This window comes from Callorhinus ursinus, unplaced genomic scaffold, assembly GCF_003265705.2.
Source record: "Callorhinus ursinus isolate GAN/ISIS: 27379988/994484 unplaced genomic scaffold, GSC_fseal_2.0 scaffold26, whole genome shotgun sequence".
In the NCBI taxonomy this organism is placed as follows: Eukaryota; Metazoa; Chordata; class Mammalia; order Carnivora; family Otariidae; genus Callorhinus; species Callorhinus ursinus.
In genome coordinates this window covers 11351798-11379073 of record NW_027397088.1, presented here as the reverse complement: position 1 = coordinate 11379073, position 27276 = coordinate 11351798, and the positions used below count along the sequence as shown (strand labels likewise).

The window sequence follows — 27276 nt, the reverse complement described above, 5'->3', positions numbered from 1 at the left end:
CCTTCAGTTTTACCACTGCCAGGCCTGGAGTCTGTCAACTGGCCTTCCTTTCCTCCACTAAACCAGGACAGTTTTCAAAATTCTTCACCTTCGCAAGGAACCCAAATCCACTCATTAATCGCTTCCAGCTACGACTTGGCCATTTAGTGCAGTACGGGAGCCCCCAACTGATTTCCAATCTACCGATGGTTCTCCCTGGCTTATAACGATGTTGCTTCCCTTTGCTGGCATGGTCCTAATTCAGGGGCTTCACATCTCTCGCCAGAGACTACTCTGACTACCTCCAATCTGTCCACTTTATTGGCGATACCACTAGATGGCTTTTTCTATAATCAGGGTTGACCTTGTTTATCTCCCATTTGAGGGGGGGAGTGCGGGATTACTTTGAACTGTCTGCCCCGTGTCTGTTTCTTCAAGCCACTTTGAGATGCTTACCCATCAACCATTCATCCCCCAACAAATGAAAGCAAATTCAGACTTGCCATCAACCCAAACCTCTCCCGACGGGGCCCATTCTGCCTCTTACTGGAATTCTCACTCCTCACACCATTGCTCATTTTACATCGCTGCTTCTGATCCCCCTGGACCCAGTTTAACACTTATCTCCTCCCTCAAAAGCTTGACTCTCAATTGGCATTTTTAACTTTTGGCTTCAGACTGTCCCTAATCAAGCAGCTGGCCGCCGCTAGCTCCTCAGAACCGAAACCCTGGCTGAGACCAGCAGTTCACTGCTAGAGTTCACATTCTGGCCAGGAAGGTACCAAAATACTGACCATGACAACAAAAGGATCATTGCAATCTTATCCCCCAGGCTACAAACAGAAGACAGGCAGCTCATAAGCCACATCTAATCGCAGTCTTATTTGGTTCGACCCTCAACAAAATGGGGATTGAACACTGAAAAAAAAACAGAAGGTTCCCCACAGAACTTTGGACTGCCAGTGTCCAAACAATTTGGACGCTTGACAACAATTCACTGGGGCTTTAAGAAGACAGGAACTCTCCTGACGCCCTGATCCCCATCATACTTCACTCATTCATCTTGTCTACCTGGCCCAGATCAACACATCAGGTGTAATACTCGGTTTCCAGACCTCATCTTTCACACTGCCCACCTCATCATCCAACACTGTCCACACACACCGGGCTGTCCTACCACCCTTTTGGGAATTCCTGAATTGGTCTTCCATTTTCACTGGTCACTGGTTAAGGCCCAGATACTGATGTTTTTCAAAATGCCCATATATAGTTGTACTGGGTAGCCAGGGTTGAGAACACCTGTTCTTCACAGAATTATTTTATGGAACATCCCTTCATAAGGATAATACTTTTTAGCTTCTCAAACACCAAGCATTGTGCCTCAGTAAGGAGAGATTTTATTTTTCACCAAATAAAGCAATTTTAAGTGTTAGAGGTTTTAAAAGCACAGAAAAGGGCAAAGAGACCAGTTGTTTATTTTTCAACTCCCCAAAATTAATCAGTGTCAAGCACTATGGTACATCTGCCTTGTGAATCTTTCCTTTTTCTCTTTCTAAAAATATTATTCTACAATTTGTGAAAAATTGAACCCTGGTTATTAGAATGGATTCAAATAATGCACAACAGTACAAAGAACAAAAACGGAAGTTAAAAAACCCAAAACATTACAAAATCTTACATGTACAGATAACAATCATTAAGAAAAGATTATATCATAAGAAACAAGTACTGAGGATGTAGAGAAAAAGGAACCCTTGTGTACTGTTGGTGGGAATGCAAACTGGTGTAGCCACTGTGGAGAACAGTATGGAGCTTCCTCAGTAAGTTAAAAATAGAACTACCCTACAGTCCAATAATTGTGCTACTGGGTATTTACCCCAAAACCACAAAAATGCTAATTTATGCACCCCAATGTTTCTAGCAGCATTGTTCACAATAGCCAAATTATGGAAGCGGCCCAAGTGCCCATCAACAGAAGAATGGATAAAGAAGATATGGTATACCTATACGATGGAATATTATTCAGCCATAAAAAAAGAATAAGATCTTACCATTTGCAACGATAAGGATGGAGCTAGAAAGTATTATGCTAAGTGAAATAAGTCAGTCAGAGAAAGACAAATGTATGATTTCACTCATATGTGGAATTTAAGAAACAACAACAACAAAAAATAGGCAAAGAGAGAGAGAAACCAAGAAACAGACTCTTGACTATAGAGAACAAACAGATGGTTACCAGAGGGGAGGTGGGTGGGGGGATGGGTGAAAGAGGTGATGGGGATTGAGGAGGGTACTTGTCGTGATAGGGTGATATATGGAAGTGCTGAATCACTCGATTGTACACCTGAAACAAATACAGCACTGTATGTTAACTACACTAGAATTAAAAAAAAAAAAAAGAATAAAAAAACACATTTTTTCATAAAGCATCTTCTTATACAAATAAATACTTCCATGTCCCCTTAAGACTTCAACATAGCTATTAACTAGTTGACTGACCTATACTGGATTATAGATTGCAAATAACCTTTCACAAGCAGCTTTTACCATTGAGATATATGGGTTGTTGGGGTGCCTGAGTGCCTCAGTTCGTTAAGTGTCTGTTGATTTCAGCTCAGGTCACGATCTCAGGGTCATGAGATCAAGGCCTGGGACAGGCTCCGTGGCTGAGTGTGGAGCCTGCTTAAGATTCTTCCTCTCTCTCTCTCCCTCTGCCCCTCCCCTGCTCGCGTGCATGCTCTCTCTCTCTCTCTCTCGTTCTCTTTCTCTCTTAAAAAAAAGAGAGAGAGAGAGAGATGGATTGGGTTTCTTTAAATGAGTCTGGGCACTCCATATGTACAAGTTTACCACTTTCATAGGTTTATCAATTCAAAAACTGTTTCCTTAGGACTTACATTTTTATAGATTCTAGAAACAGGTGATTCTGTTGTTATTTGGAGCACATGAACATCAAGTACTGTAATTTCCTCTGTGACCTATTTGTTTAGATGTGTTTGTTTACAGCTTCAATTAAGTATATGCACTTCAAGTAGCATTTCCTAGATTTTACGTGACTGTTTCAAATAAAAGCATTTACCAGATTGACTCCCTTCTCATTCCATTACAAGATAAGGGATTTCATGTCAGGATCATTCCCTATTGGAGGTAAGAGAACATTGCATGCCCTGTACTACTTCGTTGGTTATCTGGAAAAAGGTTCTTAACAAATCCATTAGACAAATTTTCATCTTGCCCAGTACATAGTGCCTTCTTCACCTTCAAAACAAGGCACCAGGCTACACCCAGTTGGACGTAAATCAAGAATTCATTCGCAAGTTGTAAAACATTCCCTCCAATTCCATGTAAAAGCAGCCAAATAAAAACCATACTTGCTTAGGACTCTTGTCTAATTTTAATCCCTATTTTCAACCCAAGACAGGTCCAAAAGAGTTAAAGGTCAGTGGTAAGTTCCATTTGTTGCTGCATGTACTGGGGTATATATAAAGGTTGCTAATTCTGGGAACTAAGTGCCTATCTATAGCAAGCAATCTTTTATACAGAACTGGAGAAGTAGTTCTTCTGTTTATACCCTTCTTCTGCAAAATATGAGAAACATCTAAATAAACTTTCAAAAGAGAAGAAACATAGGAGAAAGAGTCTTGGGATGTGCCCCTGGTATATGGATATCCCACAGCCCCGATGCCATGGAGTTTGCAGTTTTTAGAAATACAGAAAGTCACAGGGCAGGCCTAGCATTTCTTCTGGGAACATCTGAACCTAAACATTTGGATAAAAAGCACTGGGTTACAGTTAGAAGTCACAATAACAACACAAAGACAGTTAAAAGTAATTCTTTGGGTGGGGATGGTTGTCACTCTTGGAAGTGACTGGAAGGGTTTCCTGGTATATTAGCAGTAACATATTTTCTTGTGCAGGTTACTCAGGTAAGGATCAGTTGAAAATTCAGTGATCAATTCCAATAAGTGCAGTTTTATATTTATGTAGTATTTCAATAAAAATTTAGGTTGTAGATGTGTAAGAATGTGTATTTTTATAAATTTGTAAAATAAAACATGAGACTTCAAAGAAATGTTGGCCCCTTCAGTTCCTTGCCCTGGCCCCTTTCCTTCTGCCCAGGGTCATCCTTGGGATCACCGCGCTGGTTTTGGGTCTCCAGCTTTCAGGTTTCCGGGCCCTGATTCTGAAGTACTTGATACTGGTGTTCTCATTTGTATGATAGTTATTTCAATATTTTAGAAACTCTGAATTATGGACATTTTTAGATCAAGACCAATGACTAATACATTTAATTTATAGTAAAAGATAAACTCTTAGGCCATCTACAAACCTAGACAACTCTTCTTCTGTATGAGTCTTGTTTGTTTTTTAAGTAGGCTCCACACCCAATGTGGGGCTTGAACGCACAACCCTGAGGTTAAGAGTTGCATCCTCTACCGACTGAACCAGCTGGCGCCCCCCAAATGAGTTCTGATAAGAGGTCATATTGGGATGTTGGGATGTGCTCATTATGATGCTCTCATATGACTTAGTGAAAGGACTCACGATGGAAGTTTTGTGAATCTGTCACATGTGTTTCTGGAATAAAAGTGAAATTAAGCTTGTGATGTTCCTACTGTTTACAGATCTTCCTTGACTTCCACTGGGGTTAAGTCCCAATAAACCCACTGTTAGTTGAAAATATCGAGTTGAAAAGACATTTAACACACCTAACCTACCGAACATCAACGCTTAGTCTCGCCTACCTCAAATATGCTCAGAATACCCATATTGCCTTTGGTTGGGCAATATCATCTAACACAAAGCCTATTTGATAATACAGTGTTGACTACTCGTGCAATTTGACTGAACGCTGTACTGAAAGTGAAAAACAGAATGGCTGTCTGCGTACAGAATTTGTCAGCACCTCAGCTGTGATGCGCTTGTTGATGGCAGGGCTCACTGGGATCTGCAGCTGGCTGCTAAGTCCCACGAGAGAGGGCAGCATATCACTAGCCTGGGAAAAGGTCAAAATTCAAAATTCAAAGTACCATCTCCACCCAATGCGAATTACATTCACACCATCTTAAAGTTGAAAAATTGGGAGTAGAACCAGACCCATCCTAAGTCAGGGACTGTCTGTATTCTGAATCACAGTTACTGTCAAATCAAAGCTAACAAAAGCTTACCAAATTGAAGCTTAGTAATGATATAACTACATACTGTATTTACTTTTAGTTTATTACCCCAGTGAATATTACTAAAAATGACCATGCTTTTTTTTTAATAATAAAAGCTCCAATTGATTCTATTATTTATGGAAAATAATACATAAATAATATGGGAAAAGTCTGCTAAATGGAACCAATTATCAACAGCTATTAAGATGCCAGACGGTCTATAAGAAACCATCATATTCACCTTGGAACCCACAACACTTATTCCAGGCAGAGGGAGAAGCAGGATCCCCAAGGAGCAGGGAGCCCAACGCAGAACTCGATCCCAGGACCCTGGGATCATGACCTGAGCCGAAGGCACACACTTAACCGACTGAGCCACCCAGGCCCTCCATATCCATTAAGATTTTTAAGGAGGCTGAATAAGAAACTGCTTTTCCAGACCCCAAAGGCTACATATTCTAGGATTCCATTTTTATGACATTCTGGAAAAGGCAAAACCACTGGATAGAGAACACGTCAGGATTTGCCAACGTGGTAGTGGATGCATGACACTATGCAACTGTCAGAACACATGGGACTAGACACCAAAAAGTGCATATGAATTTAAAAATAAAAAAGGAAGCTTCCTCAAATTCAACAATATTGTATAACAGAATAGGTCTCCTTCACGGTAAATGGATATATCGAAAAATTCCATTTTGTAGTATACCAATAAAAAATTTTCATTTGAGGAATATGAATTAAATTCACTACCTTTTTTGATGAATTTGGAACAAATTTATAGAATCTCATCATTCAAACTTATCTTTCAGTATTGGATAACATGCATACCAAAATGTTACTGCCCTTTTGCTCCAAAATCTAGAGTATTTCAGAAATAAATTGTGAGAAGCACTAAATAGACAAACTATCATATTATGACTTAGAAGTCCCATCGTCGTGACCCAGTTCAGCTGCTAAATCAGATGACCCAAACAAATCACTTCACCTTCCTGGACTTGGTTTCTTTAAACCTAAATGATGGGAATATCCCTTCCAACTCCAAAACGAAATTACCCATGTCACTTCACAAAGTCATTTTGTTCTTCTTGAAATAGCCATTCTAAGTTTTTACTCTTTCTTGCATGGTCCACTTAAAACAAAAACAAAAACAAAAACAAAAACAAAACCTATCCCCAAAACCACATTCAGTGAGCACCTTCTGTGAGTCAGGAGTGGCATTACGGGCCTTAGAGTTCTGGCTGGAGTTATAAGTTACTAGTTATAGAGTTACAGTAGAGTTAAGAGTTACCACTTGATCCATTTCTTAACAACACGTGCTTCCTTTCCCATCACCACCATGAGATTAGCAGTATCATTCCTTGACTGAGAAAATGGGAGTTTGAAGAATTGAAGGGATCTGCCCAAATCACAAGCTAGAAGAAGCCATGGTTTGAACCCCCTCCCCTTTGAGGGAAGGGTGCCCACATTCCTCATTCTACCACAGTTCTCAATTCCATGTAGGCCACTGGAGGGCTCTGAAGGTAAATGAGGCCATGTCTTTCATCTGGCACACTCCTCACTCCACGTGTCCTTCTTGGGACACAATGGATGGAAGCGGACAGGGAGATGGACCAGATGCCCCTTCCTGAGATACGCTGTTTCAACCTGGTTCAGGTGCCCCCCCTCATTCTGGTGGAAACAATACTGCATTTTTTTTTTTCAACTGGGGCAGAGAGGAGATTCAGGTTATCTGGAAATTGCAGGTATCCTCAAGAGTCAAGATGCCAACATTGACACAGGATTGTTGTTGGACACCTGAGTTTCTTCGTATCTAAGCATGAACTTGCCCACCAAAAAATGATGCACGTGAGACAAATACTCTCACTAACCACTGTCATACTATCAGTTACTCTTTTCCTCTCATTTCCCCACATAGGAAAGTAGTATTGGAAGCTGGTGGGGAGAGGGAAGTTCAAGCTGATTTTGTGTCTGAGATCCAGAAAATCTTCCAGATCCTTTGTAGTAATCTCAGAAGCCTTTGGATCATGGAAAAATTGTGTTTTTCCAGTTCCTGTTGTCTCTTAATGAGGACAATTGGGTGGAGTAAAAACAAAAACAAAAACCTAACAGTTGTTAATACTTACCAGGCACTATGCACCATTTTTGGCATTTGATATGTACTACTACACATAATTCACTTACAATAGTAGGTACTGTTATTGTCCCCATTTTACAAATACAGAAACTGAGATTCAGAGTGATTACATCATTTGCCTCAAATTGTATACACTAGAAATCTGCAAAACTGCATTTGAAGCCAAGTCGTCTGGCTCCAGAGGGCCTCCTCCCCTCCCCCACAGTTATATATTACACTAGCCTTCATCTAGCTCAATGTTTATGGGCGTGCCCAGAAAATACTCTCCAGAAACCAGGAGATATGTGCTATATTAAGACAGCTAGGCAAATGGGGTTATTGTGTTAGTACTCAGTAACTAACATCCTCATTTGGTTAGAATTCTACAGCACAAAAATCACCCACACCCACTGCCTATGATGATTGGCCTGAGTTTTATTAAGTCATGGCAGGAGTGGCAGTTGGCATCTAAACATAGACATGGTGACTGTGACAAGGAGAGAAATTCGTTGCCCAGAAGCCATTGTTCCAGTAATCCTATACTGGAAAAAAGGCAGGATGGAAATGGTCATACAATCAACAAAGGCTGAACTGGGAGCTACCTTCTCCACCACTTTATAAATTGCTAGTATTGTCTCCATTTTATAGATGAGTCAACTGAGGCGACGTAGGATAGGTTAAACTGCTCACGATCAGCCAGCAGGTAAATGAATGTGTAAAATTTTTGCTCCTTCCACTGCATGCTCCAGAGTTAAAGCAAAATAATGCAGGAGAATTTTTTTGAGATCACCCAGCCCACTTTTTTTTTCATTTTACTGAGGAGGAACCTGAGGCCCAGAGAAGTTAGGTGACTTACCTAGGGTCATACAAGGACAGAGGTTAGAACAGAGGCAAGAAGGTAATTTTGCAGTGTGTATATCTAGGTCATTGGCCCCTCTTATGTGGTCCAGTGGTTGGAGTGTGAAGAACTTATAAAAAGGAAAATAAAACATTCACACCAGGCTCGTAACACTTACTGTCCATTTGTTTAGTATTCTACTATTTTTAGATGTGCAGTGTGAAGTGTTTAAAAAACTCAAAGTCCACAAACTGCTGTTCTAATTCTTTTTTTTTTTTTTAAGATTTACTTATTTATTTTAGTGAAAGAGAGAGAAGGTGAGAGAGAGTGAGGGGCAGAGGAGACAGAGAATCTCAAGGAGACTCCCCCGCCCAGCTCGGAGCCTGATATGGGGCTTGATCCCCATGACCCCAAGATCATGACCTGAGCCAAATCAAGAGTTGGAAGCTCAACCAACTGAGCCACCCAGGCGCCCCTGCTGTTTTAATTCTTGAGTGTCCTTTGGGGTCATCCAAAACTCTCCTCCTTAGAGCCACCTCAAGATTCTTCTGGCTCTTTTACAAGCATCTTTGAAAAGAAATACTAGCAAGTCAGAGCCACTGCTGTGAAATGCATTATTCTACATATTTATATATTGGGGAGTGAAACTGAATCAGAACTGCCCAATATACAATCTTACTTTTTAATAAATTCCCAAATACCTTCCAAACTTTCTCTAAATTCCTAAAACCAAAAATTAACTGGGGCTCAGGTTGGTAAAGTAAACTTGCCCAGTGTCAGACCAGCTGTTAACTGATGAGGCTGGGATGCCAACGTTGAAATTCGTCCTTCCACACAGTCCTGCAAGATGAGAGGAGCCTCATGCAAAGCTCGGAAGCTTGAAACCCGAGGAATCTCAGGTGAAATCACACATGTGAAAAATTAACAAGATGACTGAACCCAGCAGAGAAGGCTCGGGGCGCCTGGGTGGCTCAGTCGGTTAAGCATCTGCCTTCGGCTCAGGTCGTGATCCCAGGGTCCCGGGATCGAGCCCCGCATCGGACTCCCTGCTCAGCGGAGACCCTGCTCCTCCCCCCTCCCTCTGCCTGCTCCCCCTGCTTATGCTCTCTCTCTCTCTCTCTCTCTCTCTCAAATAAATAAATAAAATCTTTAAAAAGAAAAAAAGAGAAGGGTCTGCGAGAACCAGTGGTCATGTTAAATACATTAATATATAGCTGAAAGTGAAATATCCTTGTGTCATTTCCACAGTCAACATACAGGGACTCTTAAAATAGACTGTCTATTTGTCCTTTTTTTGTTTTGTTTTGAGGAAGTGGATATTCAGTAGCAACAAGAGATCAACAAAAGTATCTCTAAACACTGCACGTGGAAGGGTCTATCCCACTAAATCAGTTTTACTATTCCTAGTAACATAACAAGCATCATTCTGACCCTTGCTTTCTAAGGCTTAAAGAGTTTGTAGATTCAGCTTTGTCCATTAAAAATAAAGGGGGGGGGGGCGGAGAGAAGAAAACACAATCTGGTTGATGTAACAGATCCTAAAAGTTTAGGTCAGATAAAAAGATTTTCACTTTTCAGGAGATCATTATCATGGGATATGCAGAAAGCCTCAGCCTGGACTACTGGAATTTTATATTTCCTTTGAAAAGAGGAAGCTACTCCTGTCTGAAAATTATAGAGTCAATTCAAAGATTTTTCATAAATTTTGTTTTCTGGCTTTGGGTTTGTGTAGTATGTTGGTAGCTGGAGAAACTGGTTGATGGGCACAAGAGGGTAATGGAGCTGCGTGTTGGTGAATTTCGTATTAGGGTTTATAAGTGATCCCTGTGTAAGTAGCTAGGAGGGGTAACATTTGTTTTAACTTTGAGGAAGTTGAACACCCAAAATGGGAAGGATGTGGCTGCGCCAGCGAAAATCTGTATAGAATGATTGTGAAAAAGTTCTCATTTTTTTTCAGGTCCTGGCTGTGTTGATTTCCTTTTCTGAGAAATTATATTATATTCTAAACAAATACAACGTAAGTCCCTTCTGGGGCACAGTATGCTTTCAGAAAACAAAGCAACCTATGAATCCCAATTCCTTTCACCTGATGTGTTCACAAAAATAAAGTCCTGAAGACACTACTGACATCCTTTGGATTTTTAAGGAAACACTTCTTATGGATAATACACACCCAGCAATATTCGTGTGAGGACAAAGTGAGCTGTTTTAGTTTCAAAAATTATACCGATTACATTAAGGGAAATCAAAATTACAAAGAATAAGTGCCCATCCCAACATGTGAAATTTACTTACATTTTCCTATACTTCCTCCTGGTTTTCTCTGGGTATATCTACACATCCAGTTGTACTTGGTGGTGGAGCCATAGTGTAGACATGCTTTTATAGTAAAAAGATATTTAAATTAATTGTATTTAATACCTTGAGGATCTAGTTAGTTTAGGAACTCTAGACCACATTAAGGTTTTCTTTATACATATTCATATTACTCAGTGGATAAACACTTATCCTGTCACTCATGACACTCAACTTTTTCATTTAATTCTCAGAACTTATATTTTTTTTAATTCTTGGGTAAGCTTTATTTAAGTCATCTCTACACCCAATATGGGGCTCAAACTCACAACCCCGAGATCAAGAAGCCTGTACTTGACCAACTGGGCCAGCCAGGTGCCCCTCTCAGAACAACTTATTAAGTAGCTGTTGTTATCAGGACTGTATAGATGAGGTATCTGAGGTTAGAGTTACCCATGGTCACCAAGCTAATAAGGACAAAGCTAAAACTCATCAGAGGGTTTGCCTCATTCCTGAGCCCAGGGGATATTTGCTCAATAGGAATAGTTTCCCACCAGCCCTTTGCACACCACCTTTATAACACCTTCTGTATGCAACCACCACCGGTCCGGCTTTTCCTATGTATATACCCTCAGTTTCCTTTGTCCTGGTGGCTGCCTTTTTTTCTCAGTCAAGGAGAGTCTCTGATGGAAATCAACAGAAAGAACATTTGCTGCAAATCTATACGTGGACCAGTCTCCATAAGAGAGGGTCTAGATCAGCGTTCTCCTAGACAAAAGCATCAGGATCCCCTGGGAGCTGGGGCGTGTTAGAAATACAGATGTTGGGGCTTCCTCCATACCTGCTGAATCAGAAACTCTGGGGGGAGGGTCCAGCAATCTGTGTCAACAGGCCCTGTTGGTTCTGGGGCTCTGGCTGAGAACCACTGCACTATATGCATTATCTTACTTAATACTTATAACTTCTCTGGGAACTAAGTGCTATTTATTATTCCCATCATCACAGATGGGTAAACTGAGGGTCAGCATACACTAAGGCCACTACCACATAGTTAGCAAATAATAGGATCCGGGACTTCCAACTTTGTCTGGCTCCCGAGTCCTTTTCATAGTATTGTGTGGACTCAAAGGCGGATGGAGGGAGATGCTGTTGTAATGGTTCAGAGAAATAGATAGAGATATTTGTGTTAAACAGATCATTTTGACATTGATCATACATTTATTAGGGCTTTGATACACAAAACATTTTATGTTGTTGCTTAAAGAGTCATTGAAATGCAATATTATGTTTCTGTTTAAAAAAGGCAACTATGGCGGGCACCTGGGTGGCTCAGTTGGTTAAGCGACTGCCTTCGGCTCAGGTCATGATCCTGGAGTCCCGGGATCGAGTCCCACATCGGGCTCCCTGCTCGGCGGGGAGTCTGCTTCTCCCTCTGACCCCCTTCCCCCTCGTGCTTTCTGTCTCTCATTCTCTCTCTCTGAAATAAATAAATAAAAAATCTTTAAAAAAAAAAGGCAACTATGGCTTCTAGAAAATACTTGTCTTATACAATTTGTAGACAGTGATGGCAGGTTGAAAGAATGTTGGACAAATGGTCTCGCCAGTTCTGAAATGGTAGCTACATTAATCCTTTCCGCCAGAATTCAAGTCATGGTAAGCTCAGTGAATATTTACCAATCATAATGGTATTTATATTTAATTAAATCTTCATATATACTTTAATCCAATTTTTTCTGCCTTGCATAATGTTGTTCTAGAGATTAGGAATTAAAAGCTAATTAAGAGCAGTGTTTCCGGACTTTTTCCTTCACAGGGGTGGGGAGCAAAGAATGTTTGGGCATAGATTCTCCAGGAAAGATGATCCAAATATTACAGCACAGCCAATGCCTGGAGGCATCATAAATGATTCTTCAACTGAAGCCTATGGCTTCAGCAGAACTTAATTATCTAAATAGTAGGCAACTTGCCTAAGGTTTCTCTACCAGAGCTCACCATTTTATGATATAAACTTATCAGTCTAGGTACTCAAGAGTCAGGATAAATTGTAAATCATAAATCTTCCCCAAATTACTGGCCCGAGAAGAGCCTGGAGCCCTTTTCTAATGGAGGAAAAACAGGGCATAAGGCCCAAATCACTGACATAATATTTGAAAAATCATGTCCAAATTTATTATGTGTATTTGGTATTATCTGGCTATACAAAAGTGGCAACATTTTATTTATTTTATTTTTTTGAGAGAGAGAGAGAGAGAGAGAACATGCATGGTGGCGGGCACAGAGGGAGAGAGACAGAGAATCTTAAGCATGCTCCACGCCCAGCCTGATGAGGGGCTCAATCTCATGACCCCAAAATCATGACCTGAGTTGAAATCAAGACTCGGACGCTTAACCAACTGAGCCACCCAGGCGCCCCTAAAGTGGTATCATTTTAAAACTGTTAAATGGATAAGGACCCACGGAAGTTTCTGCTTTATATAATTTCTCCTTCAACCAGAATTTACCTCCACATCCAGTGTGGATTGTCATCTGGCCACACACACAAACTCAGCTTTCTCGTAGACCTGACTGTTCTAATGACATTCATGACGACAGGACTCCACCAGGCCATCGGTGTTTCTAATTCTCAGCCATTGGTACAGTCGGCATGATTGAATGCATCCTTTGTGGTTCTAGAAACTGACTTCTAAATTTAGGTTGATGTACAGAGCATACAACATATACTTTGAAAAAAAACTGGGACTGAGCCAGCCCCGCCCAGATTTAAGGGCCTGGTAACCTTTCGTGGAGAACACAGAGTTTCTCAATGGCTCACTGTTTACATTTGCCGGGAGCTACACCTGGAGAAATGTTTCAAGTTTTCTTTCTATTGTTGTCTTTTCCTAACCTTTCATTTACTTATACTCAGGGGTTTTGTTTTTTTTTCCTAATCCTGTAGCAAAGAGGCAGCCTCGACCAAATTATGGCAGTAGAAGCCCACTGCAGGAACGGTGAGTAGGTCAGGAAGAAGTACCACAGGCAGGGCTGGGTGGGTGCCAGGTTGTGGGAGAAACTCAAATCAGGTGCGAGTAAGGTGGGAACTAACTGGAGGCGCCCACATGGGGTGCCAGTGCTTTCTCCTGGAATCAGATGCGAATGCATGATGGGCCCAGGGTGGCTACCTGGAAACCAGAATCTTTTAAGGAGGAACTTTGCCCTATTAACATTTCAGCTGGAACTCTGGGGCTTGCCAATTCTACAACATCTTTCTGGTATCTTTCTCTTTCTCTTTACTGATACCATTTGTGGGACTTCGTTATTGTGGCATGACACCTCCAAGCAGTATCTTACCTCCTCTTTCTCTAATCCTTACTATTGAAAATTCGTCCCACCCCACCCAGAGACAGGACACTTTTATACATCCCTCGAAGCTTCTCGTAACTATCCAGCCCCTCCCCACACCTACCCCACTGCCATCCAGCAAGCTACAAATCCTCAAGTCAGGCACGGTGGTAGGTGGTAGTGTGGGGTAGTGATGGGGAAGACAAAGATGGTCCTCCTATTTCTTACCCTTAGGAACCCAAACACTGAGGGGGTAGGGCAGAGGAGATATGCACTTAGCAGGAAATTATAATCCAATGCCGGCAGCTGTGGCACTGAGTAGAGGAGAACCCAGAGATGGAGTACCAATGATCTGGGAGGGGGGTGACTGGAGATGGCTTCCAGAGGTGCCATCCAAGGTGGATTATAAAGGATGAATCGGAGTTAGATAGAGATGGTAGGAGGGATATCCCAAAGACCGTCCCCCCCAAATTAAGTGAAAATTGGGAAAGTGTGTAGGACTAAGGAGTTGCTGGAACATGAAGTCTGAGGCATCGAGTAAAAAGGAAGTAGAGAGATGGGTCAGGGAAGGGTAAGGGTAAGGAGAAGTCAGGTCATGGAGGTCATGTCACCATAAGAACTTCAACCTGATCCTCAAGATAATGAAAAGCCACTGCAAAGCTTGAAGCAAGGAAACAAGCATTGTACTAACCTATCTGAGAGTTGTGTGCACTTGCCATTGTTGCGTTCTGGGAAGCGAAGATCCCTGGAGACTTAGTTCCACCAAATGGTTTGAGTCCAGATTATAAAATGCTTCCAAATAAGAAAAACTTAAGCATTTAAATTAAAATGAGCTTCCTAAATATCTGCATATGATCTATGTAAATAAATAACATATCCAGTAGTCCTTTGTTTCTCATGAACAATAGGGTGCCTAAAATAAAGATCATTTTTCTTTTTCTGTGTATTTTTGTGGTAAACTTAAAAACAGTATACGTAAAATGAACAAGAGGCGCCCGGCTGGCTCTGTCGGTAGAACATGTGACTCTTGATCTCGGGGTTGTAAATTCGAGCTCCAGTTGGGTGTAGAGATTACTTAAAAAAAAAAAAAAGACTTCTACTCATTGTAAAGGCAAAGTCCTCAAGATACTTCACAGTGATTAGGTTCAGAGTCTCAGCCTGGTTGCTTTTCCCCCCACCAGCCTTTTGTAAGAACATTAACTGAAGAACACCTCCCATTTCCACTGGCTCACAGGAGGAAGAGGCCGACCAAAGCCTGTTGCAGATGGGGACTGAGGAAATTGGCACAGAAGCCTGTGTGGGGTTGGCAATCAGTTCTGGCAAGGACACCTTCCCATGACTCCAGCTAGCACAGTTGCCCTGCTAAGCCTCAGCATGTTCACTGTGTTCCAACACACACACTAGCACTCCATATTCCTGCTAACCTTATTTCCAGCTTAAAGTGGTCAGGTGGAGCTTACTTCCACTGTTCTGCCCCCCCCTCCCCCATCCTTACCCTATCCCCTTTCGGGAATCCTGCAGGGGATTTGCTTTACTTTTTTTTTTTTTTTTTAAAGATTGTATTTATTATTTGAGAGAGAGAGAGTGCGCGTGAGTGCTTGAGAACAAGCAGGGGGGACGGAGAGGGACCAGCAGACTGAGCTTGGAGCCCACACTGAGCTTGGAGCCCAATGCTTGGAGCCCACACTGAGCTTGGAGCCCAATGCTTGGAGCCCACACTGAGCTTGGAGCCCAATGCAGGACTCGATCTCAGGATCCTGAGATCATGACCTGAGCTGAAATCGAGAGTAGGACACTTCACCGACTGAGACACCCAGGTGCCCCGGGAATTTGCTTTAGATATAGGAAAGAAGAAATGATTATTCCTTCCTTTCCTGGTGCAAGTTCAAACTTCAGGTCACACGAATCCAGGATTAGATCCCAGCTTTGCTTGGACAAGCTGTGTAAAGAGGAGCATATTACTTCAATTTCTCTAAGCCTCCTTTTCTTCCTCTGTACATGAGGATAACAATGATTACTTCTTATCCTTGAAAGAAACGATGTAGAACATATAGCATATAGGAGCAAACTATATCAACCAAAATAGTATTAGATGCCACCTACAGCATATTTACATGTGTTTAAAATAGTCATTTGTAAACAAGAAGAACGAACACTCACTACACTCTGGTAAGTGTTGGTTTACTCCCGCTCCTACAAGTCTTTGTGATCTGACAATTTAGTAGCCCACAGGACAGAGTATGTCTCTGTTCCCAGTCACCTTGCCTGTCCTCTTTCTGCCCTGAGGAGACTTTGTGACCACCACTCCAACTTGGCTCTTAGGAACGCCGAGTAATTGAGAAAAGAGTCACTGCTATGAATGTACTTTCATCTATGAAGGTAGCTTGAAACATCACTCAAATGTGTCCTTGGTAACAATACTCCATGTAAGAGCAGGGATAGGACCACCCTCATACAGGGTTGATACCCACAGCCATGCTGTCACAACAGTGGAAACTCGTTTATTGGTACATCACCAGGAACAGGTGCTACAGGTCACACAGGTGTTCTCAGACAACACACGGAAAACAGAATTTTGAAAAGAAACTCAGTCCTGAATCCAAGAGGGAATTTGGAGCTGTTTTCTGCCTACACTGGCCTGGCATACCTCGGACCCCTTTCCAAATGATCATAAACAACAGAAAAGACTTCCCAGTCTATGAAATCAAGAGACCGCAAAGTGGAATTTCCAATAATCTGTGACTTCGAAATTGAAAATTTACTTTGGATCACCTCCAGCTGTTGATCAACTCTGGGGATTCCAATTCGTTTTACCCATTCTTCTCGACAACAAAGTATCAGACTGTTTTTGTTGAACCAAGTTGGTTGAGACCTGGGTAACTTGATCAGGTCTTAGATTAGAGACATTTAACTGAAGAGACAATTTATCAACTTCCAAGGAAGATTCACAGATTCTAAAAACAGCCCCACCGACTTTGAGCAATGACTTGGAGGATGAATGGGGTACTGTGTGACATGCTCTGAAAGAAACACTACCTATTTCAAGTCATAAATTCTAGAATGCTTATTAAAAATCAATTTCAACATGTTATGGCTATGCTTATCAAGGACATGAAAAGCATTCATTCACAAGACTGAGCTAGTATATGTCAATCACACCTCAATTAAAAAAAAACACACACAAACAAAAGACCGAGCTACATGATACAAGATCAAAGACAGCTTTGCCAGAGCTCCTGCAGCTCTTGCATACTTCTTATATCACTATACCGCACAGTTACAAGAGAGTTGGCACTAAGCTGGTCACTAAAAAGCAACCAGACTAATAGTCTTCTAAGCATTAAATTTTTTTTTTCAAATAATTTCAAACAAGTCTGTTCTCTAGAAGCGTTGTATGTCAGTGAACTAAATCTATGAATAAGAAAAAATTGGAATGGATATCAGCACATACCTGGAATCCTATTAAGTGTCACCCAGAAATGTTCATCGGGGCTGTAAGTATCTTTTGACCAGTGTAGTAGATCAATGGCCCTTTTGTCATGGAAGACAAAGTTGACAAACTCTCTGGTAAGGGCCACATAGGCAGTGCCAAAGTAGATGGTCAGCTGATGTGGAGGTGAGGTTTTCAAAATATTTGTATTTTTCACAAAGGAGCCATCTTCGCCTATATGCTCCCGGTGGACGAATTTAGTCCGCTTAATTGCGTGATTCGGGGGCAGCACCCCCGGGGTAATGTTTTTCCCTTTAAAGCCTTTCAGATACCGAACTATCTCCTTGTTGGTTTTCAGGGGGAAGTCTTGCCCGCACGTGTTGATGGCGTACTTCCACGGCACCTTGGACGCCACGAGGTCTTTTAGGCAGTTCAGGTCAGCCTGGAGCCTGGAGATACCCCCATAGACCACTGGCTCCATCTTGGAAGCAACAAAAGCATTTGGGAAGCAACTCAGTAACTGCCACACAGATTCCTTAAACTCAGCTGTGGCTTTCTCATCCACATGAACGCAGTAGACATTTTGGGGCATATAGATAGCCCTGAAGAGCCTTTCAAAAGTATCAAAGTCCTTATGGATGACCATGACATAAGCCAAAGGAAAAGCAACTTCTTCTTCCGACAGGGGGCTGGTGATGTAGTGATTTTGGATCAGGTAGTCCTTACAGGGGACACTCCCCAAAGGTGATGGCAAGGTCTTTCCCCACAAAAAAGTGGACTTATCTTCTAAGGCGTAATCACAGGCATGTATTCTAAAATACCTGTGACTGGAGCTATTCAGCGTCCCGAAATTCTTTGGCAGGTGTAACGGGCTATTATAAAATATCACAAAAATAACCCCACTGAACACAGTGAAAGCAAAAAAGCAGTACCTCCAAAAGTTCATTATTTTCACTTCCTTGAGGAAGGAGTCTCTCTCCAGGGATTGAGAAATGACCAGTCCCTGAACCCGCAAGTGTGAAGAGGTTGAACCGCTTCTCTTCCCAGTCCTGAATTTCGGCAAGCTTCTCCAGAGGGCTTGAGTCCTTCAATCCTCATTTATTGTCCTTTCCGGCGTGGCGTCCATCCTCTGCGGCGCGGGCCGGACGAGAGATGCTGCCCTAGCTCGCACCGCTTTTCTCGGACCCCGGGTGCTGAATCCCGAGCGGCCAGCAGCGCCTCTCCGCCCAGCCCCGCTTCCGGAAAGCCTTCCCCCTATGCATACGAAATGCAAGTGGCGGATCTTAGCAAATTACGTTCTGGAAAGGACTGACGGGTCCTTTTCACAGGGGCTGAGTTTCCCTCGCCTCACCCCGCCCCCCTTCCATCCCATCAACTCGGATCTGATCTCCCGGCTCTTCTGCAGCTCTCTCCTCCTCGCCATTTAGAGTAAGTGCTTCTACTTTTTCTGCTTCGCCCCGCAACCTGCCAGCCCGCCTTGCAAACCACAACATTTAGGACTTCTGCCCCTCGGCTTTATTCGTCTTCCCGTTTCTCTGCCCCTCTTTTGCATTTCAGTGTTATTTCTACCTCTGGGCACACAGACACAGATAAAGAAAAAATGCACTTGTAATGGGCGTAGGTAAAAGATTATCAGCGGCCAAAGAGTCTGTGGCGAGCTGGGTTAAATCCGTTTCCAGTGGTGTTACATAGCCTATACATGTTTGTGTAGGCTATGTATGGGAAGAGAGAAAAAAGAATTACACTCTTGGGGCATGGGATGAGGGCAGAAGGAACCTAGCAGTGACTTGTAACATTAAAGGGTCGGTGTGGATGACATAAATGAAAGAAACACACTTTCGTTTGCACGCCACAGGGAAAGGTGATAGTCATTGTTCCCAGAAAGTTGGTTCCCATTTTCACACAGAGCTTCAGATATCTTCAACTCCTAACACGGCAGTATCTACAATATATGGAGTCACTTGCCACTGGTCTTTCGAAAGTCTGACATCTTCTGATCTGAGGTCATTTCATACAAATCAAAGAAGTCTCTTTCCCACCCAGCCCCCTCTCTCCCACTTCCTTAACTCTGAAGAAAGAACAAAGGCTTCAGGGCTGCTGCAAAATTCCTGGAAGTACCAGTCAGTGTAATTCAGGGGAGGCAGGACTGGAAGCCCAGCAGGTCTGGTCACATTACAGAGCGGTTGTCATCGCTCATCTGTGCAGGTGCCTGGAGCACTCAGCAAATGTGGAGTGCGCTGTAGACTTAGGAGGGTGGTAAGGATGCTTCTGGGGGAAAGTAACTCATCCAGCTAAAAAAAAAAAAAATCAATTGTGGCAGCCACAATGGTAACTAAAAGTGGCCTGCGCCCCTCTCAGCCCGCAGTCACCCAGCCTTCCTACCTGTCTGGGCACTGTGGCCATTGGAGCAGTTACCTCTGTTAGGAAAGTGTTTGGTGTATAATGTGGCAATCTCCCTGCCCCCTTCCTATCTCACACCCCCCTTAGCTTACTATAATCCACGGAGCTAATGAATGACAACAGTGGCTTGGAGGTGACGGGTATTGATTTCGAAACAGACTCAAAGATCATCTAACACGGCCCTTTATTTTACAGATGAGGAAAATGGAAGGCAAGAAGAATATTTTTTTTTCCAAAGTCATTCAGCTGGACTGAAGCCAGAAACCTTCACTCTGCAGCTCCCTTGTCCAGATGCTGAAGCCGGTCTATTTGGCTTCAAACCGCCGCTGGTCAGTGACCAGCTGAGAGACCACGCTACAGTTACTTAACCTCTCTTAGCCCCAGGTTCTTCCTCTGTGAGATGGAAAAATTACAGCGGTTCCCATTTCGCGCGGTTGTGAAGAACAGTAAATGACTCTTGTTGAGGGTTTGGGTATACGATCACGTGTTCAATACGCATTACCAGTTACTGTTGTCATTTCTCTTTCGAAAAATATCCAACATTTCTTACCGTGTGAATGAACTGATATTTTGACTTCTGTTCTTAGTAATGGAAAAGAGAAACGTTTCCACTGGGTTGATTTATTCCCACTGAACACGAGGGGAGGTTAAATCCCATTCTTTTTCTCCCCCATCGCTAGCCCCCTTTGGCCCAGACAAAAAGTAGAAATACGGCTATGGGAAGGGAAGAACTGAATTGTCCATTTGGATGCCTTCACTTCCCTTTATTCTAGTTAGAGCCACACCCTTTTCTGCAAAATACATCCTTGGGCAGACTTGTGGAGAGCAGGAAGGAAAGAGCCAAAGGGAGGAGCGGAGGCACGGGCTCTCATCACAGATTCTGTGAGTTCTTCCTTCTTTTTGCCCTGAGCCTTGACCCCACAAGAGGGAGCCCCGCTGCAATGCCCATCCAAAGCAAACTCAACAAATCTTTAATCATGATCTAGTCAAAGCAGATTGCAAATGGGGTGGGGAGTGGGGTGAGGTGATTTACAGTTCAAAACACCAGTACCCCAGAAACCCTTCTATAGTCTGTCCTGCCTTATTTACAGTGCTTTGAATGGAAAACCTGACTTGAAAATGGGATGCCTGCTAAGCACTTAGCTCAGCGGGTAGGTTTGTTTTGCTTGGTATCTGTGGCAACTGAACAGGCATTTTCTTCTAGCAAATCACTAGGCGGGCTAAGCTATTAACTTCCAACCAGTACATTATTTCTGCTCTGTTCACTCTAGTTGGCTTCACATACTGAAAACTGTCATCATGTGGACATTTTGTATCACACTCCCTGCCTCTCTCGGTCCCAGGATAATCTTTAACATCACCAACAAGGAGACAGCACCCAGACAGGGGCTAACTGTGCATAATCCCCTCAGCTCAACATGAAAGCAAAAGGCGAGACTCTGGGGCTTTCTGAGAACACGGTGGGATCTTTTTACCCTCACAGGCCCATAGTTCTCATGAATGTTCTAGGAGCTCTTTGTCCACCCCAACTGGGCCACGAGAGGTTAACTGCGAATGCTGGTGCGGTGGTCACAGGGGCAGGGGAGGGATCCAAGCCTGACTCCTTCCCAAGTGCTCATAGTTCTCCTTGACCTCAGATCGCTCCTCCCAGCTTAATTATTGCTACAGAATCAAGGTGATGCTTTTTGATGGGCCCCCTGACCTCTGCCAAGGGTACACCATTGGGTGTCAGTCTGACAACCCAAAACACTTTGGCAGCACGGGAGACCCGGAAAGCAAACAAGATCTCCCAGCAACCAAAACAACGATCACAACGCCCGTGGACTGGACTCACACACTGGAACGTAGAGAGGGCGGTAAATGAAAAAAGGAAGTGAAGCTGGTGGAGGAAGGGAAAGACAGAACTAGTAAGTTCACGAGTGGCAGTGAACACTTGGCCAAAGTGTCATGGACACCTTGAGGGTGAGGGGAGGTGGGGACCGCAGCGAAGAGCCTGGGTCCCACCTAAAGCAAGCAGCTCCAGCTCAGCGCCAGCTATTAATGCCATGCTGGTCATAGGACCAGTGCTGCCAACTCTTCAGATATTTTAAGAGAAGTGAGAAAGCTGAATTATACACACACACACACACACACACACACACACACACACACACACACACACACATATATAAAGATCCCAAACTCTTTAAATGTTACCAAGTCACTAACACATTTCTAAGACACAAGTGCCTGCATGCATATGCACCCCCAAAGACTGCATTTGGCCCTAAAGATGCCAGTTTATCATTCTTGTTTTAAGCATTAAAGGTCATGTACTTTGAATCCCTCTTGAGACTTAGCCTCTGGACTCTTCATTTAGACACAATCGTAACAAACTGACTCGGAACTGAACAGACAAGGAGTCACAGATTAAAAGAGGGATGTAGCACTGGGGAACCGGGCACCCTCGTCAAGAGGTGGCGGACAGAAGATGAAGTAGGGTCCAGAAAAACTCCAGGAGCAGAGCAATGCACAATCATTCAATAAAAGGATGGCTGGCATTCATATAGCTCGGTGACTATTTTATTACTGTCGATCAGGACCTCTAGTATTTGTAAACTATCAAATAAGTTAATGTCACTGTGAAAGGGTTTGACAACTATAAAGATCACTGCAAACATTGGGTCAACCAGACTTTCTTTGAAAAGAAGCAGAGTACTAACATCTAGTGAATAGAAATATAAATGTATTTCTGTATCTTATGCATACATGCTGCAGATGCTATTTAAAAAGTCATTTGTGGGGGCCCCTGGGTGGCTCAGTGGGTTAAGCGTCTGCCTTCGCCTCAGGTCATGATCCCAGGGTCCTGGGATTGGGCCCCACATTGGGCTCCCTGCTCAGTGGGCAGTCTGCTTCTCTCTCTCCCTCTGTCACTCCCTCTGCTTGAGCTCTCTCTCTCTCTCTCTCTCTCAAATAAATAACTAAAATCTAAAAAAAAGTCTTTTGTGAAATATGTTTATTCAGAATCTTTTTTTAATAAACCTTTTTCTGCATAAAAGGGGAGGCTTTTGGTTATTTAATAAACTCACAATTATGACAACAATTTTCCCCTGAAAGTATTAGGCAATTATGTTGACCACATGATCCTATATCAGGCATCAACATTTCTTCTATAAAGGGCCACATAGTAAATATTTTAGACTTGTGGGACTTTTGATCTCTGATGCAACCACTGAGTGCTGTTACCACATCACGAAAGTAGCCATAACAATATTACCCGTGTCTTGCTAAATCTTAATTTATGGATACTGACAGCTCAAGTTCATGTAATTTCCATGTCACCAAATCGTCTTCTTTTGATTTTTTTCCCCAACCATTTAAAAATGTAAAGTCACTCTTAGTTTGTGGACAGTACAGAAATGGGCCAGATTTAGCCCAGGGGCTGTCTGTAGTTTGTTGATCTCTGTTCTAGATTGCAATCGTGATGCTCCAGGCCCACATTTTGCAGTATTGGAGTCCTTGCCATCACCTAGAATTTCTGTATCTTTGCAGATAAAGGAATGTAAAATGAGGGCAAATAGTGATGTTGGTCATCCTTAAACCTGCACGGAGCCCCTTACATACACTGTCTGGGTTAGAGTACAGGGCACTGGATTATATGCCTCGGTGTCCTTCTTTTTCTAGAAAATGGAGGTGCTAAGAAGACTGACCTCATAGCGTTCTAAAGAGATTTATTTATTTATCTATTTTAAGATTTTATTTATGTATTTGATAGAGAGAGAGAGTGTGCATGCACAAGCAGGGGGAGCGGCAGAGGGAGTAGGAGAAGCCAGCTCCCCGCCGAGCAAGGAGCCCAAAGCAGGGGCTCGATGCGGGGCTCCATCCCAGGACCCTGGGATCATGACCTGAGCCAAAGGCAGTTGCTTAACTGACTGAGCCACCCAGGCGCCCTGGGTTCTAAAGAGATTTAAATAGGTTGGGACATAAAAAGAGCTTAGAACAATGCCTTGCACCGAAGAATGATTCAACACATCTTCAGGCATCTCTCTGATGGCAAACTTGGCTCACCTAGGAAACTATTGCCCCATCTGCCTTCCTAGGTACGTTCAGTGAAGCAGAACAGCTGTGCTTGAGAGGTCATTCTGCCACCTAAAAGATCCCGAAGGATAGGCAGGAGCCCTCAAGGCCACTGTTACCATGGGCGGCACTGGCCTCTTCTGCCCTGTACTCTGCCCCAGGGTGGGGCAGCTACTCTTCATTCCCAACTGCAGCCCCTTCAGACTCTTTTTTCAAACCACATCCAAATGGTTACCTCTTCAGAGTGCCAGCCTGCTGGTATACCCCACAAAAAGGTTATGCTAGAGACAAATACAACCCCATAAAAAGGTTATGATAGAGACAAATACAGAGCACAGTGGGGAAGACCGAGGCTTTGGAGCAGGGTTTAAACAAGGCTCTGCTGGGGGCGGTGCCTGGGTCGTCCAGTTGGTTAAGCAACAGACTCTTGGTTTCGGCTCAGGTCATGATCTCAGGGTCGTGAGATCAAGCCCGACATCGGGCTCCACGCTCAGTGTGGAGTCTGCTTGTGATTCTCTCTCCCTCTGCCCCTTCCACTTGTGTTCTCTCTGTAAAATACATAAATAAATCTTAAAAAAAAAAAAAATCCAAGGCTCTGCTGCTTCCTACATGACCCTGAAAGAGTCTCTTGGGATCCCTTTACCTTAGTTTCCCAATTTTTAAAAAAAGGAGTAGTCTAAGGGCACCTGGGTGGCTCGGTTGGTTGGGCAACTGCCTTCGGCTCGGGTCATGATCCTGGAGTGCCAGGATCGAGTCCCGCATCGGGCTCCCTGCTCGGCGGGGAGTCTGCTTCTCTCTCTAACCCTCCCCCCTCTCACGTGCTCTCTCTCTCTCTCTCTCATTCTCACTCTCTCAAATAAATAAATAAATCTTTAAAAAAAGAAGAAAAAAGGAGTAGTCTATCCAAGTGGTGGAAAGTGAATCTGGCTAAGAAGGCTTCTTCTGCATCTTCTCCACCTGCTACACCACATAGCACAACCTCATTCTTCTGGGGTCCTACTCCTTTTCCTATTTCCCTAGAAGTAGGAGTCTTCGGGTAGCAAAGTTCTCTCCCTTCTGGGGTGAACTGCCCAGATTTCATTCTAATTGCCCACACAAAAACAAAAGTAAAAACCAAACACAAAACACAAACAAAAATTTTTATCTTTGGTTATATTCTGTTAAATTTCAAGAACAGAATAGGTGACTTTTTTTTTTTTAAGATTTTACTTATTTATTTGAGAGAGAGAATGAGAGATAGAGAGCACGAGAGGGAAGAGGGGCAGAGGGAGAAGCAGACTCCCCGCTGAGCAGGGAGCCCGATGCGGGACTCGATCCCAGGACTCTGGGACCATGACCTGAGCCGAAGGCAGTCGCCCAACCAACTGAGCCACCCAGGCACCCAGAATAGGTGACTTTCTATGCAACTTTTCTAAATGTCTCCTTTGAGAAAAAAAAAAAGATTGTAGATTCATGAAGAGAACTTGCATGTCCAAGGTCTGTCCAGATCTGGGATAGTCTTCTGCCACCTTTCTGACACTAACTACCTCCAAACTCCTCCATCTCCGTATTTTTGAACATCAAACTGACATTGCAGGGGATGGTATTTCTATTAAGAGACAGTATTTTTTTTTTAATTTGGCAGTTTCATTTATTAAATAAACCACAAACCTTTTACCAGATAGCATTACTCAGCAAGGCAATGGCTAATTTACAATCACTAATTGTACTGGAAGAGGCCTTGAAGCAAACATCTCCACTTTTTTTTTTTTTTAAGATTTATTCATCGGGGTGCTTAGGTGGCTCGGTCAGTTGAGCATTCCACTCTTTGGTTTTGGCTCAGGTCACGATCCTAGGGTCATGGGATTGAGCCCTGTGTTGGGAATCTGCACTCAGGAGGGTGTCTGTTGGAGATTCTAAGAGACAGTATTTTATCATTCAGCAGCTGCCAGAGAACTGTATCTTGAAGATACTCCTTATCTTTTGAACATTTTCAAATAAGTGGAAAACAAAACCGTCTTAAAATAGAGATAGGCAGTGGCTCCCTCCAACTTCTACTTTTAATAGCCCTATTAAATTCTTGACTCGTGTTCAGTTTATTCAATTCACTCTCCTACTAACTTTTTTCCCACAGAACCTGTCATTAACTTGAGTTTAGACAGTTCATTAGGGCAGAGGGCTTGGATCAATCCCAAAAAGCAGACACTTCTTCTTTCCTAGACATTAAAATGCTGGAACAAATTTTTCTCCAAGATATGTCCTGTGTTTGCACTTCATTGAAGATCTTTGCATTTGATTTCTCCCACTGGTTAAAGTGGTTTTAGATTCAGATTTTATGTGTACTGATTTATCCTTTTAAATGACTTCCTTAAACTCTATCTTTTCTCCTCAAAAACAATGGAAAAATTGTTATAAATAGAGTAGGCTTGGCCCCAGTCTGCTTTGGTTAGGGCCCTTGTGACTGATAGTGCAGTTTCAATCACTACCCTTCAACCAGTCTTCAGTATGATGAACCTGCATAACTGAGTGGTTTGATTATAACCTGTTTCCAGTTTATTGATCAGTGCTGTTCTATGGAACATAAATATCTTGATCCTGAGATGACCTGGGCATTGGGAAGTGAGTAGGAATGTGCTGGGGCAGCGCTCAGGGTAACCATCTGTCCAGTTTGCCCAAGATGGAGAAATTTCTGGGGCATGTAGGATTTTCAGTGTTAAAACTGGGAAAGTCCTGGGCACACCAGGATGAATTGGTCATCCTAGACACCAGCAGTCCTGCCCACTCACAGCTGAGAGATATTTGCTTAAAGAGTATTCAGTAACTGATCAGTGTGTGGGGCATCTGGGTGGTTCAGTCGGTTAAGCCTCCGACTTTTGATTTCAGCTCAGGTCATGATCTCAAGGATGTGAGATCAAGCCCCCCCCCACGCCCCATGCTGAGCGTGGAGCCTGATTAAGATTCTCTGCCCCTCTGCCCCTCCTCTCCCTCCCTCTCTCTCTCTCTCTCAAAAAAAAAAAAAAAAAAGGAAAGAAAAGAAAAGAAAGGCTAAAAAAAAAAAAAAAAAATACCAGGGGCGCCTGAGTGGCTCAGCTGGTAAAGCATCTGACTCTTGATTTCAGCTCAGGTCATGATCTCAGGGTGATGAGATCAAGCCCTGCATTGGGCTCCTCACTCAGTGGGGCTCCGTGCTCAGTGGGGAGTCTGCTGGAGATTCTTTCTCTCTGCCCCTCTCCCTGCTCATGAGCTTGCACGTGCTCTCTTTTTCTCTCAAATAACTAAATCCTTAAAAAAAAAAATAACTGATCAGTGTGGAAGGGAAAGAAATGTTTAAGCCATTGATCAGGGTGGGGGAGCATGCAGACCATCAAAAGTCTGCAAACTGTAAAGCATTAAAACTACATAACCCTTCCCTACATATCCCAAACCACTGAGGAATGGGGACAAAATGATTAGCATTTGTGGGATAGCTTCACAGTGAACCAAAAAGAACACACATAAATTGTACTACCCACATAGATGTTCCCCACTGGATATAAGAATGTCTTAATAAGAACCTACATAATGAAGGGAGAACCCAAAAGGAAAATAACTGTTATTATAGTGTCAACGGATTCTGAAATCCCCTCCCCTCCACATCCCATGTGACTTGAGAGGTCTTCTTTCTGTGAACACGAGACTAATAGAAAAATATGGGGGTCTTATGAATGGA

The 27276-nt window shown here is 43.0% G+C and overlaps 1 protein-coding gene across 7 annotated transcripts in view; it reads right to left on the bottom strand.

The window, feature by feature from the left end:
* Window positions 1–27276, bottom strand: part of GCNT2 (glucosaminyl (N-acetyl) transferase 2 (I blood group)) — an 86196-nt gene that overhangs the window by 15713 nt on the left and 43207 nt on the right. For 2 of the 7 annotated variants that reach the window (XM_025890933.2, XM_025890932.2), the window contains exon 1: window positions 17154–19377. The exons of 2 other annotated variants lie outside the window; for them this stretch is intronic. In XM_025890933.2, coding sequence (XP_025746718.1) covers window positions 17154–18078 — 925 coding nt within the window. In that variant the 5' untranslated portion in view covers window positions 18079–19377. Of the gene's footprint in view, window positions 1–10384; window positions 10469–17153; window positions 19424–27276 lie in introns of those variants that run through there. 3 more of the 7 variants (XM_073877566.1, XM_025890930.2, XM_025890935.2) reach the window with 3 other exon arrangements.